At 39.2% G+C, this 16,157-nt stretch overlaps 1 protein-coding gene across 3 annotated transcripts in view; it reads right to left on the bottom strand.

Annotated features, from left to right (window-relative positions):
• Positions 1 to 16,157, bottom strand: part of arhgef37 (Rho guanine nucleotide exchange factor (GEF) 37) — a 61,691-nt gene that overhangs the window by 32,866 nt on the left and 12,668 nt on the right. For 2 of the 3 annotated variants that reach the window (XM_028812912.2, XM_028812911.2), the window contains exon 4: positions 922 to 1,118. In XM_028812912.2, coding sequence (XP_028668745.1) covers positions 922 to 1,107 — 186 coding nt within the window. In that variant the 5' untranslated portion in view covers positions 1,108 to 1,118. Of the gene's footprint in view, positions 1 to 921; positions 1,119 to 7,212; positions 7,360 to 16,157 lie in introns of those variants that run through there. The other variant, XM_028812913.2, reaches the window with a different exon arrangement.

Genomic DNA, 16,157 nt, shown 5'->3' on the forward strand with positions numbered 1-16,157 from the left:
CACGAATGCATTTGTATGTCTGCATTTTGCTTCACAACATTGAACCATTCATGAAACATCGAAGCACATACCTCGATCCTGGAGGATCCTAAAAGCGGCTGGAGTAGCAACAAATTCAAGCTGAGATTCAGGGTTTGAATGTGGAGAGTTATGACGATATTCCAGAAGAAGATGACATGACTGTATTTGGATAAATGTACAGTATATTGTTGTACATCAATAAATATAAGATATCCCATGAAAATAAGCCCTAGTGCATCTTTTGGAGCAAAAAATTTATATAAGACCCTGTCTTATTTTCGGGGAAATACGGTACTGGGATTTGAACACAACTCAACTGAACAAATGCAATGTGTCAGCGTCATTAAGGGATTACACGCACTAAGTTCAGTAAAATTTAATTTCATGTTTTACCAAATTCTTAAAATCTAAATTATAAAAATATATCTGTGTTTACCTTGAAGCTGTCTATCATAATCGCCAAGAAATTTTCAAGAAGCAGAACTTTTGGAATAAGTTGTTGTCCAGTGATAATTAAGTAAAGCAGAATTATCAATTCAGGTAGAACTGTTCATTTGTTCAATGACAGGGCCACCAAAGGATGACACTATGACAACATTTGTATACCCAAGAAAAGCCATAGGCCAAGTGAGAATTTAAATCACCATCTTGAAGTCATTCTCTGTGGGCACTGCCTGTTTATTAGGCCTTTCAGTTACGGTGCAGACATTCTATATAACTTCACTCAGACTGTTTATATTGTTGGATTTACTTTGATGAGTTTCATGGTACCACATTTCTGGGTTTTTTTTAGTAAATGGCCTCCTAACTTAAAAAAAAAATCTTTTAACAACTTCCCCCACCAGTTGCACTTATAAAAAGTGCCCGATGTCTGCTGAGATGTAGTTTGCTATTTCATACTTGTTTCTGCTTCAAGCAGTTCCTGATGTCCACAGCACACAGTTGTATCATGTTCAGATAACTCCTCTCAGTGGATAGCAGCTCCTCGATGGTCAGACACTGTTTGTGCTTTGTCCTGTCTGCTTCAGCGGGCACCCCCAGTTCATCGGGACTTCCAGGAAGCACTGTGCAGTAGATGGGCTCCATTGCAGCTCACCCTGATAGAGAAATGAAAGACATCTGTAACAGTAAATCAAGTTGTTGGCAAGTTCTTGTGCCCCGCGGTTTTTGACTAGTGTTTCACGGCAAAATTTGCTGGGTTAACTGGTGATTGTTTGTCAAATTCTTCCCTGAAAAATTCACTGTGCAGCCATCTTAGACAATTTTTTTTTTTCCAGTGCCCCCCTCTCACCCAAAGTCTTTGCATGTTCATCCGATAGCTGTCAGTACCAGCACTAGTGGTGGTGCCAATCGGACGACCCAGTCAGACAAAGAGTGGCAGCATTAGCAGTCACCGCTGGACCGTAGAGTAAGTGACTACCTGGGGTGCATCCGTACATGTGAGTCTACAGCCACTGATGACCCTGTAAAGTTCTGGGTCAGAAGGCTGGATTTAAGCCACAAGCTCATTCAGAATTTTCTGGAAGTTCTGTGTTGTCCGGCTTCCAGCTTACTGTCTGTCCTGAACTTTTCCGTGACTTCGCCGAACTTGAGGCAAAGAGGATTTAGTGGAGTTTGCTCATCACTATTCTTAACTACACAGTTAATGGATTTTAAGCTTAGTCCCCTCTGTCAACCTCACTTGGGACATGGAGCCCATTGTCTCCTTCACTTCGCACACTCCTCAGTGCTCACCTGGCATAGGAGTTAATGGACACAAAGCCCAATTAAGAGAATACAGATACCTACTAAAAAGGGATATGTAACAAGCAAAACAATCATTCCATTTGATGCGTTTTATGCAAAAACAAAAAGCATGTCTTTCTTCATAAGTACTAAACATCGCAAATAAAAAAAAATTCTAATGTTTTATATTCTCTTTTTTAAAAGTACAATATAGAATTAAATGGTGACATCTGGTAAAAAGCAGGTGGCAAAGAGCTGCTGCCTGACAACAGCAGAACCAACAAGTTCAAATTATAGCCCCGTTATGTCTGTGGAGTTTGCATGTTCTCCCCATCTTCTAGGGGTTTTTCCTCTGTAAACTTCACTTTTCCCCTCCCATCTTCCCTCAAAGAAGTATACGTTAGGTTAGTTTGCCCCATATGAGTGAGTGCACAATGTGATGCTGGACTGTTTCCTGCCTTGTATTTGTTGCTGTTAGGATTGGCTCAAGCTTAGATGAGGAAACTGAATGGGTTGTGTGATGGATACTGCCAACCCCATCACATGTTGATTCTTGTCACTTCTCAGCTACTGTGTACTCAAGTAAGTTGGTTCATGAAATGGATGGATAGTACTGAGCAGTGGTTTTAATGGAGGACAGATAAGTGTAACGATAAACACCACTCAGTCTGACCAAAACAAAGGGAAACAACACTTCACTGTCATTGCTGCAACTACTCTTGGCACGTAGACAGTGACCAGAGTGACCAAGTGAAGAGAATGTGACAGACAAAAGACTACATTGTTATGATTTCTGCTTTTGAGTGGTCAAAGTGGTGGTCCAAAGCACATTTACATGTGTTAATCATGTTTCTATAAAAGAAATATTTGCAAAAGCTGACCCATTTTAAATCCAACATAAAAACGAGCTGTAATAAGATCTATAAGGAAAAAGAGCTCCACTTCATTACAAATACCAAACAACAGCCAGACCTGTGAAGTCCTTAAATACCAAGGACCACTTTACAGGAACGTTTTCAGATGTCCAATTTTATTTATAATCAATATTGAATTCAGTGTTGTAAAATGAGTACTGCTTGAACACCACCTGAAAACTAAAGGGTTTCAAAAAGTAAATAAGAATACTGATGTGGAACACATTACTAACGTCTTATAATATATGGAATACAGAGTAAATGAGGGTGTATAGTCCAAATGGGGGAAAAGTAAACAGCCGCTCACTTATCTAGATTAGACTGCAGAAATTATTTTTTGCTTTCTCGTCTAGATAGATCATTACTCCGATAACATAACCAAAATTGAAGTGCACGAGTCGTGACAAACTGTGAAAAAGATTATGTAACTTCCAACACAGCTGGATTTTGAAGTATTATTAACTAGTTTATAGGATGAAAAGGGCATTACTTTAAACAAATAATGATTTGGAATAAAACAGTAACATTTAAATTAATGGGCGGCACGGTGGCGCAGTTGTAGCGTTGCTGCCTCGCAGTAAGGAGACCAGGGTTCACATCACAGGTCCTCCCTGCGTGGAGTTTGCATGTTCCCCCCACAGTCCAGACATGCAGGTTAGGTGGATTGGCGATCCTAAATTGTCCCTAGTGTGTGCTTGGTGTGTGTGTGTCCTGCAGTGGGTTGGCACCCTGCCCGGGATTTGTTCCTGCCTTGCGCCCTGTGCTGGCTGGGATTGGCTCCAGCAGACCCCTGTGACCCTGTGTTAGGATATAGCGGGTTCGAGACTGACTGGCATTTTAATTAATACTTAAGGACAGGTGAACAACCTACACATTATACATTATTGTACTTACACCATGTTGTTGTTAAGGAATTTCTAGAAGCTTTTATATTTATTATGTTTGATTGATTTATATCAGGAAATACGTAAAATGAATTGCAGACCATGTTAAATAGGTAACTAAGGGGTTCTGTTAACACAAATGAAGGAAACCTTAAACAAAGAGAGGAAGCATGATGAAAATAAACACATGCTAGCAGGGCCCCACCAGGCCAGACTATCTTATACTGCTATTACAACTCCTCTCCATCAGTGCGGACAGCTTGTCTGCTCCCCACCTACATACACACCTCGTTTCCCTTCCACATCTTTACTTTCAGTTTAAGGCCTGTGATCCCTGGCATGCTGGGGGTCACTTCCAGGCCACCCCTAAAATCACTTCTAGGATTAGTGGATGCCCTTACCAAGTCCAAGGTAAAAAGACAACAGTGCTCTCTGGCAAGGGCTTGTAGTTCTACAGCACTCAGGGATCTAATTACTGTTTGGAGGTGGGCACTCAGAACTATTTTTGGATGCTACACTCATATTTGCACATAAGCGCTGCTCCAGTTGTGCTAAAAAGCAAGGTTTATCCTAATAGCTTTCATTTCAAATTCCTCTAACCTAGGAATGGACAAACAGGTTAAAAAAAATACATGATCGGACAGAGTATAGGTCATAGTGGCCACTGCATTTTGTTTTTCCTTTTCCCTTTTTCCCACTGCAGAATCCATTTATGTAAGGACACTATGTTGTCTATCTGTCCATTTTCCAATACATAGGGTAGGTTGCAGAGAAGCTGGAGCCTATCCCAGAAAGCAGGAACAATCCCTGGACAGGTTACCAGTCCATCACAGGGTGAACACACATGCACACACACGCTCACACATCCACATCAGGGGCCAATTTAGCATCGTCAGTCCACCTAACCTGCATGTGTTTGGCCTGTGAGCAGAAACCCAGGGTGACGCAGGGAGAATATGAAAAGTCCATGAAGGACTTCCCGGACATCTGACCATAGACTGTAATTAAGCTTTACATTAAGATTCTCTACTGTTATAAATAACTGTCCTCTAGTTCTTCCTTTCTTTTTGTAACTATTTTAGCTATTAATATTGTAAAGCACTGTAAGTTACTTTCATGTATAAAAATGTGCTATATAAATAAATGTTTTTTGTTGCTCTTGTTGAATCCTGGTCTCCTTGTTGTGAGGAAGCAGCACTACCAGTCCTTCACCGTGTCACCAATCACTATTTCATTATTTTATAAAAATGAGTGCCAGCACAAATAAGAATTTTATTGCATCTGTGACAAATGGGGAAAAAAAACTGAAAGTGGACCACCCATTCTATGCTTTGCTTTCATACCAGGCTGTACCATTCAGCCCTGAGCGCTGGTGTCTGTATAACTTTGCTCATTAGTCTTCTTCTTCTTTCGGCTGGTCCTGTTAGGGGTTGCCACAGCGGATCATCTCCTTCCATATCTTTCTGTTCTTTTCATCTTGTTCTGTTACACCCATCATCTGCATGTCCTCTCTCACCACATCCATAAACCTTCTCTTAGGCCTTCCTCTTTTCTTCTTGCCTGGCAGCTCTATTCTTACCATCCTTTTCTCAATATACCCAGCATCTCTCCTCTGCACATGTCCAAACCCACGCAATCTCGCAATAACGTGTCCAAACCAATGCAATAACTTTGCTCATTAGTATCAGAACTAATTTAAATGGTGATGGATAATTAAATACTCTACAGCACACAGGGTTATAACTGCATTTTTAGAGGTTATTACACCTAGAGTTATTTTTGATTGATACACACATATTTGAGTAAAGCGCTTTAGGTATTCAAACACGAAAGTTTTCTTTTAATGGCTTTTCATTTTATGATTCTTTAATTTTATATACAGTAAATCAGTTCTATGGGAAACACATAGCACAACTGTTTTCATTGCAGTATGCACTTTATAGAGACTGAAAGGAGTCAGGATAATTGAACTTGCCCAGGGTTACATAGTAGGTCAAAGGCAGAGACTGAACCAGCAGTTTAAAGTCCAGTTCTTCACCCACTATGTCATACTGCCTATATTAACAATTTGGGGCCCTGAAGTTCCAGTCTATAACTGTTTCTCCTCAGGCCTTGACACATAGAACTAGGGAGTTCACCGAAATGTATTCTAGTTGTAAGGGGCTACCTTGGCCTTATTCCTACCCTGTGTGTTCTTCTCTTTGTAACCTTAACCTGCGATGAGAAAAGCCTTTGACAGAGTCAAATGGGACTGTCTGTTCATCATATTTTACAAATTTGGGTTTGGCCCATATATATGTGCACTGGTAAAATTAATTTATACCAGTCCAGAAGCCTCAGTCTGTATTTAAAACACGATCTCAAACTACTTCAAACCAGAATGAGTTACTCGACAATGGTGCCTTCTATCACTACTGCTTTTTGCAACTGCCATTGAACCGCTGGACATTCATTTGCAAAGCACATGAGAGGTAATGGGGATTATCAGAGAAGGATTCAAACAGAAAATATCTCTATCTGCAGATGATATGGTACTGTATATATCAGACTCACAAACATCTTTAACATTAGTCCTTAATGCACTAGCAGAATTTCAAAAGATATCGGGACTCAAAATCAGTTTGAATAATAGTTGTGTTTATTCCTGTGAACTCTCTAACACACCATACTAGACTGGGCATCTACAGTATATGATTGTCTTTTCAGAACAGATTAAATATCTAGGGGTAAACATCACAAGTAAATATAAAGATCTTTCTCAACACAATTTTGCTGTCAGCATGGGAAAAAAATGAAAGAAGCTGTGAACAGATGGCCTACCCTCCATCTCACATTAGCAGGGAGAATCAGTACTGTCAAGATGAACATCCTTCCCAGGCTTCTGTTTCTATTTCAGAGCATCCCTATCTACATTAACAAATAGTTCTTTAACAAACTCAACTATAATCTCGTTTATCTGGAATTCGAGATGTCCACGCATTTAAAAGATGACTCTACAGAGACCTTAACCAAAAGGTGGCATGGCAATACCTAACTTTCAGGTTTATTACTGGGAGGCAAATATACAAGCTATAAAGACCTAGACATTTACACAAATAAATGAATTGGGAGAACATGCAAAGTCCACAAAGATAATGACCAGGCACTAAATTAGATCAAATGAATATAATGAAATTAAAAATAAATAACTCAAAGTTCATTTCAGTATGCACTGAAACGTTTAAAGCCTTTTTTTGATATGTTTCAAAGTGGCAATCTTAAACAAAAATGGCAACAGCCTCCCTAAAAAACAGAAAACATACAATCACTTTTGTGCTTCTGTATCTTAAGACAATACAAACGACACAAGCTAAGTAGCTCTGAGTGTAAGATACAATTTAAATGACTTTAGGTGGCATTTCAGTGCCCCATGTTTGTAATTACAGATAGACATCAATCTCGTTTTTTAATAAGTAATATTGGTCTAGTTTTATTCCTCCTCCTCCCAAAACCTATATATAAATAGATGTTCTGAAAATAAAGCAGGTTGCATCTCTGTTTTCACACCCACAGCACCAAGGAATCTCTCCCACAAGTTATCTGGTGCTGCACAACAGCCCACTCACTGCAGAATGAAGGAGTCTGCGTCATAAAAATTAACAGATACAGCAGTTAAATTAAGCGGTTACCGTTTCTGCTCCACTGCAAAGCTGTAAGATCAGTTGCAATCCAACCCTGAAACACAAAAAGAAAGCTGTCCGCCCCGCACTGTGTGCAAACCTGTCCGGCAGCACAGGGCTGGAGGCCAACACAGGAACAGGCCAGTCAGCTGTTCTTTATGTCACTGCAGAGCCACAGACAGGCCAGCCCTGAACAAAGTGGAGACTGAGCTGGGTGCCCAGGAGGAACAAACGGAGAAACAAGTGCTGTGCAAGTCCTCCTCCTGAGATTGCAATTCTCTTTCTCTGTTATTTGTTTTGTCCTTTTTATAATGTAATGTATTCCCGCTCCCTTTTCTGATCTTGGATTCAATTCTGTGTTGTTTCACCTCCTTATCTCCACTCCCTTACCCTAGGTCTGGTAATTTACAATGCTCAGTGTTATGGTACAGCCAGACCTTTATCCCTAGGTCAAGTTACTTTTCTTTTTATTTAATCTTTTTGCTGTTTTGCAAACCTTTCGTAAATTCTGCTTATATTTTCTTTCTGTTTATATATTTTTTTTCTTTTTTTGATTATTCACTTTTTATTGTAATAAGCTAATTACACAGTGCCTATAAAAAGTCTTCACACACTTGGAAGTTTTCACATTTTAATATAAAATATTGTATCATACTGTATTTAATTTATTTTTGATGCTGAGCAACAGAAAAAGACTCTTTAATGTCAAAGTGAAAACAGATCTCAGCAAAGGAGTATAAATTATTTAAAATATAAAACACAAATGAATTGATTGCATAAGTATGCACCCCCATCAAGTCAGTATTTAATAGATGACAGCCTTGAGTCTATGTGCTCAGGTCTCTCACTGCCAGCTTTGCACATCTGGGGACACTTCTCTTTGTCTCCATTCTTCTTTGCAAAATTGCTTAAGCTCTATCAGGTTGCATGGGGACCCTGAGTGATCACCTTTTCCCAAGTTCGGCCACACATTGTCAATTAGATTAAGATCTGGACTTTAAATAGGCCACTCTTGGATATTCCTGTGTAGCTTGTCTTTATGCTTGAGGTCGTTGCCTTGCTGGAGAACAAACCTCCCAAGGTGCAGGTTGCTTACAGACTGCTTCAGGTTTTCCTTCAAGATTTCCCTTTATTTTGCTACATTCATTTTCTCCTCAACCCTCAAACTTTCCAGGCAATGCTACAGGGATGCATCGCCTCATCGTGATGATGCCACCACCATGCTTCACAAATGGGATGGTAAGGTTCTGATAATGTGTAGTGTTTGGTATAAGGCATTTAGTCTTATGGCCAGAAAGCTCAATTTTGGTCTCATAGAACCTTCTTCTAGCTGACGTCAGAGTCTCCCATGTGCCTTCTGGCAAACTCTAGCGGAGATGTAAATGTTTTTTCAACAGTGGCTTTCTCTTTGCCACTCTCCCATAAAGCTGCGACTGGTAAAACGCCCAGGTAACAGTTGTTGTCTGCACAACAAGAACAACATTTATTTCTATGCACAGATTCTCCAATCGCAGGCCCTGTAGCTTGTCACTGCTACAGAGTTATCATAGGTCTTTTCGTGGCCTCCCCCAATCATCTTTTTCATGCATGATCATTCAGTGTTGTGAACAGCCTGCTCTAAGCAGATTTACAGCTCTGACATCAAGTCAAGTCAAGTTGGGGAGCATGCACTGGTACCACACAACAAAACAACTCAGGATAATAATAATAATAATGATAATTCTTTACATTTATATTGCGCTTTTCTCACTACTCAAAGCACTCTCCACACAGGGAGGATGTAGGAAGCGAACCCACAATCTCCTTACTGCAGAGCAGCAGCACTACCACTGCACCACCTGGAATCCCGGTTGGCAACCCCCCAGGCAGACACGCGGTCCAGTCCCACCCCCTGGAAATGACCCTCTATCTGCTGCAGCCAGATTCCTTGTTACGTGGGTGACCCCCTTGGCCTGGTCCAGCCACTCAGGTCCCGAACAATGAGGATCCTATGAGCTGGATCACCCTCGGGGAGACACGGCTCTGACATACTCTTTGTATTTCTTAATGATTCATGTAATTGAACTCCAAGGGATATTCAGTGACTTGAACATTTTCTTGTCTCCATCCTGTGACTTGTGCAGTCCAATCACCTTTTCATTAAGTTGCTTGGGGTGTTCTTTTGTCTTCATTACGTAGGTTAGGTCACCATACTGACTCAACCACAAGCTGGATCTTCCACTGCAATCACCTGAAACCCCAGACAGGTGATCTCCATTTAACTAATTATGTGACGTCTAAAACTAATTGGTGGCACCAGTGATTAATTAATTTGTTCATATTAAAGGGGTGAATATTTATTTTAATTCTTAATTTGTGGTTTTTGCTTTAAAATTAAATAGGCATTTCCTGTTGATCAAGGTCAAAGAAGCCAAATTCAATCCACTATGATTCAATGTTGTATAACAATAAAATGTAAAAACATCCAAGGTGGTGAATATTTTTCATGGGCATTATAAATCTATTAGTTCTCTGTTCAAATATACTGGGCCTTGACTTTATATTGAGTCAAAGCAGATGGGACCCCTTGACAACACAGCTGGGGAACTGTCCCCAAGCCTTGGATTTTTTGAATAAGAGATTTTTAATTAGTTGAGTTTTGTCTTAATTTAGTTACTTTTTTGTTTGTCTTTGTTATGCTGTTTTGTGTAAAACTATTTATTGTCATTTAGTATTTAGGTTTTTTTTCATTTATTTAAATTTGTGTTTTTATATTTTACTACTTACTTTAATGAATACTTTAAATATTAAAAGTTTCTCTTCTGGGCAAGATTATTTGGTGGATTTGGCTATCTTCCATTTTGCCTAATCACAAGAATCTGACAGCAACTGGGCTGGAAAGGCCTTGGCTTGTTCAAGTTTAGGTGGCAAGCCTCAGGCAGAAAGAAAGTTTTAAAATCTTGTACGTGTTTAATCACTCCATATCAACATCAGAGGTAAATAATGACTACCATAGATGTAAACGTACTTAAGTATTCACTAGCACATGACAAATTACATTTAATCAAAGTTTTATTGGATCAAAATACTAAACATCTGAACACTGTCAAGCACTTGTCAATAGCACATGTCCCAAGCACACCTAAGTATATCTGAACGTTCAAAGTACATAACACAGCTTCTCTCAGACCGAACAAGTGTTTTCCAAATGAATTCTGAGAGTCTGCCTGGTACATTTCAGAAAATCCATTCTCCTCTCCACTGGCTTATCCATTTCAGGTGTGCAGGGAGCTCAGTTCTTACTCAAATAATTACTTTCTCTTCTCCCAATTTACCTTACGGGGTAAGAGTAAGCCAAAGCCAAAGAGTGTGATTTATTTTGTCTTTTGATAAGATCTTCATATGTTCCATGGTCATCTCTCACTTTTTGGCTGCTTCTTTGAGATTTTCTTCTTTTGTTCTTCAAACTGCATTTTGAACACCTTTTAGGGATACTTTCAATCCTTATTATATGTCCAAACCACTGTAGCAGTTTTATTTCTAGGATTTCCATGAGTGGTTGCATTTCCAGTTCTTCATGGATTCTTTTATTTCTTATCCTGTTTTATCAAGCACTCATCTTAAATACTTCATTTCAACTGCTGTTATTGTAGATCTTTCTTGATCCCGTATTGCCCAAGATTCTGCAGCGTATACTATTGTTGGCACATACTGTATATGGTTTTATAAAGATACAGCTTCGCTTTTACTGTACCCCTAATTCATTCTTTTCTATTAGGGTGTTGTTACTTATTTGCCTTACTTTTCCTGTTTCTAATTTCTTCATCTATCTTTTCCATTTTCACTAATTATTACTCCCAGGTATTTATATATTGGTACATTTTGTAGCTGTTTTCCACCCATCTGTATCCACATTCGTGATTTCACTTCTTGGTGATCCCTTGTTATTTGCATTACTTTACTTGTCTCTACCGCTGTTATCATACCATTTGCTTCTAGTTTGCTCTTCCATGCTATTAATTTCTTTTGTCACTGATCCTCTCTTGTTGCAATTAATGTTATGTCATCCACACATACCGGATCCCGAGTCAATAACTGTTTTTAATGTAAAGTATCCCAATCCTGTACTTCTAATTTTGTTCTCGTCCATGTTAACTTTACTGTAAATGTATATCATGTATATCAAGAATAATAGAGGACTTGGGCTATCTCCCTGTTTAATGCCCCTTTGCGTGTCCCATTGCTCTGATATCTGCCCATTTACCATTCCTATACAATTTTGATGAACACTTTTTGTAATTTGTTTTATTTTCCTGGCACTTATATTGTATCCAGTGTTTCCCATGTATCTTTGTGGTACTGTGTTAAATGCTGCTTTTAAACCAATCAATCCCAAGTATACTTTTTTATTTTTATTTATTCTTTTCTCAATTATTATTTTTATGTTGAATATGTGATCCTGTGTTAGTTTTCCTGGTCTGTATGCTGCTTGTTCTTTATGTAATTTATTCTCTATTGCTGTTCTTAATCTTCTTTTTATTATCCTTTAATATACTTTAATGCACCACTTATACCCAGTCTGTAATTATCACAATCTGTAGAGTCTCCATTTTTATATATTGGTACAGTTATGTTTCTTTTCCATTCCTCTTTTATTCCCACTATGTTCCACGCCTGCCAGAAGATTTTCCTTAGCCATCTACCTACTGTTGTTCCCCATACTTTAAAGATTTCAGCTGTTATCGCATCTGCCCCAGTTGCTTTGCTGTTTTTTGTTTTAATTAAGGCATTCATGGTTTCTTCTTCTGTTATTCCTCCATGTTCTTCCAGTTCATAACCTTTCATCCCCCGCCTCTAGACTGCAACTATTCTTAGATGAACCATCATCACTTCATCACAGGATGCACACAGACACACTGCACTTCACCCATACTGGGGTAATTGATTAACAAACATGAATGTCTGTGGGATTAAAAACAGGAGGAAGACCCGACCAGACATGGAGAGACCTTGCAAACTTCCCAATGAAACGAACCATAACAGAAAATGGAGCATTGTTTGGTGGCACATGTCCGGCCATTGCTCAAGTGAAGTTTACATGTTCTCCCCAATTCTTTGTGAGTTTTCTTCTGTGCATTTTCTCCCACATTACTAAATATGTTTCCAAAATGGCCCAAAGGGAGTGTAGGTGCATGTGTGAGTGGGGTCTTTGATGGACTGGTATGCTGCTTAAAGCCGTTTCGTGCTGCCAACATAGGTCCTGGTCCTCTGCAGCCCTGAACTGGATTAAGCAGGTTTGAAAAAGTTCAATCATTTAATGAAAGATAAAATAAATAAATACTTCACACATTCAAAAGGCATTCTCAGATTGACTTTAACTAAATAACCTATTACAGTGCAATGTGGTGATAGATAAAAAGAACCATAATATTATCAACAAGTGTGTTCACACTTTATTTAAAAACAATGTATTATTTCAAGTTCAGAAACCAAGTAAGTACAACACATAGTATAAAACAAATTCAGTCCTGGGGCCCACTATGGCTGTGGGCTTTCATCAAAGCCAATGTTTGCTTTTAATTTGACTCTTATCTTAATTAAGTAAGTTGTTATTTCTATGTCTGCGGTTCATTCAGAAATGACAAAGTGGGCTTGCATAAATTTTATTGGAATGTAGCCGGGCCATTTATGCATGTTACGTGGGGATAATTAACTGGTTTTTAATCTTGATTTTTAAGATTGTTATGATTACTTCTTTCCTTCCAGTTTTCCCTGTGCTCTCATAATGTAAGCTGCAATTTACCAACAAGCACACAAATGTGCCTGGCACTCAAGTAGTTTCAGTTGTCATTATCATTTGCCCTGGCGTCTACTCTGCGTGTTGTTGACTGTCATTACTATAATGTGCTTAAGAGAACAAACTCGGCAGACCAACAGTTGATTAAGTAAGAAAAAGACAAGAGAGTGTTAAGCTTTTAATACCCATTTTTCTAAATTTCTTATAAATTAAAATCTCACACTTCTACACTGGTCCGAATTCAGAATAACAGAAGAAGAAAATGAAAGTCCACTTAATTAAACAACTAGATTAAACTTGAGACAAAGCGACTCACTGATTGTGAAACTACTTGAAACAAAAACTTGCAGCAAGAGGGCGACCCCACGTCAGATCTTGAGAACCACTGACCGAATACACAGGCTTTTCTGAACTGATTACGACTACGTAAACTTATACTTATTATTTTTTATGCTCCCAGGACCCCAAAAATCTTGCTTTGGGACTACAAGAATCATATGATTATCAGTCATCACAGGAAAGTTTGAAAAGCTAAACCTCACTATTTAAACTTAAAGATTTGAGCTTTCCTTATGTAGTTGGGAATAAGCGGGACTGGGCGAGCCTCTTGTGAGCAGACTACTATAGGTCCTGACCTGCTTATATAGCTCCTTTTAGACGCCTCACCCCCATTTTGCCATGCTTGAGACTGCTTTTCATAACAAACATGGTGCAGAAAAAAAAATACCAGAAAAGACTATCCATCCATCCATTTTCCAACCCGCTGAATCCGAACACAGGGTCACGGGGGTCTGCTGGAGCCAATCCCAGCCAACACAGGGTACAAGGCAGGAACCAATCCCAGGCAGGGTGCCAACCCACCGCAGCAGAAAAGACTACTTTAACACAATGCTTTTCTTTTCCTGTACTTTACCACTTTGACACATTTTCCCTTATTTTTTCAAAATGTGTATTTTATTAAACATCCATCCATCATGATGTCTGTTTAATCCAGTCCAAGGTTATCAATTTTGAACACAACAAAGGAATTAATTTGTCAGATCTATCCAGGAGCGTGTCCAAGTTCCCACAAAAGGGTCAAATTTGCACTAGGATGTGTACCCAGGGCTATGGATCTGCAAGACACCTGCGCCCTCGGCCCCCTGAAGATGTGAAAATCTAATCAACACAAAATGTTAGGGCCAATAGCAATCTAAGATATTACAGTATATAAAACAGATATCATCACTGTTGGCATCAAGCACTTGCAAAAAAAAAATGGCTTTTTTTTTTTTTTTTTTTGCAAGAGCAGAAATATCTAATAAGAGGTTGCTATTATATTCAGTAGGCGTGGAGCAGATGTCCAAAGCAAAAAAAAATCTGTTCTGAGGGAAAAATGTGTTGAGCATTAAAGCAGCATCAGCAAAAAAATGCCCAGTGAACAATGAGCATCTCTGATTCCAAATATAAACTGATGGTCTAAGACTGATCACAACAGCAGAGCACAAAAAGTAAAATGAAAACTGAAGGATCATTATTCTCTGTCAGTAGAAATCCCTTAAGGCTTCAGCAAAAAAATTGTTAACATCTGTGCAATTCTAAACTAGGTTTCATTTTTTTTAAAAGTGCAATGCTTCCAGTTCTGGTAGTGTGGCCTACAAGATTAAGTTTTCAAGTAAAATATTTGAAAACATTGGTTGCTAAAGCAATCTACTCATTTTCTATATCCGCTTTTTAAAACGCAAGTTTGAACCTACTCTTTGAATATTATCTGATATAACATGTAAGTCTTGGATTTCAAGTAATTGAGGCGACCCTGTGATATTACAATGTATGCCATTAATCTGCCAGTATCTTAGCAAATTTCACATTACTTTAACAAATCACAAAAAAAGAATCCAGAGGTTTCAAATTAAGGTATACATCTGCCTAATAATACTTGGTCATCATGTCGACTGGATATATAACAATAACCTTAAACACCAATACAAATCTCTATCCATCATCAATATCTAAGCAGATTTTTATGGATTTTTTTTCAGAAAATGAACAGCACTTTATACAGCGTGGGTTTCCTCCAGGTGCTCTGGTTTCCTCCCACAGTCCCAAGACATGTAGGTTAGGTGCATTGGCGATTCTAAATTGTCCCTGGTGTGTGCTTGGTGTGTGTGTGTGTGTCCCCTGCGGTGGGCTGGTGCCCTGCCCGGGGTTTGTTTCCTGCCTTGCCTTGCTGTGTTGGCTGGGATTGGCTCCAGCAGACCCCCGTGACCCTGTAGTTAGGATATAGCGGGTTAGATAATGGATGGATGGATTTTTAGAGTGTGTAGTTGTTTATTCTGCGGTGGGTTGGCACCCTGCCCAGGATTGGTTCCTGCCTTGTGCCCTGTGTTGGCTGGGATTGGCTCCAGCAGACCCCCGTGACCCTGTGTTCGGATTCAGCAGGTTGGAAAATGGATGGATGGATAGTTGTTTATTGCTTAGTGCTCTTCTGCTTTCTTTGTCTTATCAGTTCAGTACCTTTGTGTACAGTGTGTCCTACCAGTAAAGCACCTTTGAACTAGATTGATTTATAGTCACAGTTTCACAACTGTTTACAGTTCTTGATGACGACATTCAGAAAGCCAACCATTAGTGACACACACTTTTGCCAAGACCAGCTATCATTTTCAGAAATTAGGTCATTCAAAACATTTTAGCACCTTTGAAAGGCTGTGTACCTCATGAGTAAGAAAATTTTAAATACTGTACAGCACAGTCGCCATATATAATTTTTTCTGCTCTGCTCTGAACTTGCAAGTCTTTATTCAGAATGAAAAGTCCCAACAAACAATTCGTAAGCATCATTTGATTACATCTTGCCTGAAGAAGGGGCCTGAGTTGCCTCGAAAGCTTGCATATTGTAATCTTTTTAGTTAGCCAATAAAAGGTGTCATTTTGCTTGGCTTTTCTCTATAAGCATCATTCCGAAACTCTCTTAATCCAATTAAGGGTTATGGAAAGCAGCACTTCACACAAACAGGAAACAGCCCAGGACGGGGGAGCCAGTCCCATTCAAATGCACACTCACACTCCCACGGGGTCAGTTTACACCAATCAGGTAACCTAACAAGCACAGCAGGAAGATCAGAGAGGAGCACATTCAAGAAATACACATCACTGGTCAGTTCTATAAAAGCAACAATTCAGTGCCTGGAGTTGA

Source organism: Erpetoichthys calabaricus, chromosome 11, assembly GCF_900747795.2.
Source record: "Erpetoichthys calabaricus chromosome 11, fErpCal1.3, whole genome shotgun sequence".
NCBI classification, from domain to species: domain Eukaryota; kingdom Metazoa; phylum Chordata; class Cladistia; order Polypteriformes; family Polypteridae; genus Erpetoichthys; species Erpetoichthys calabaricus.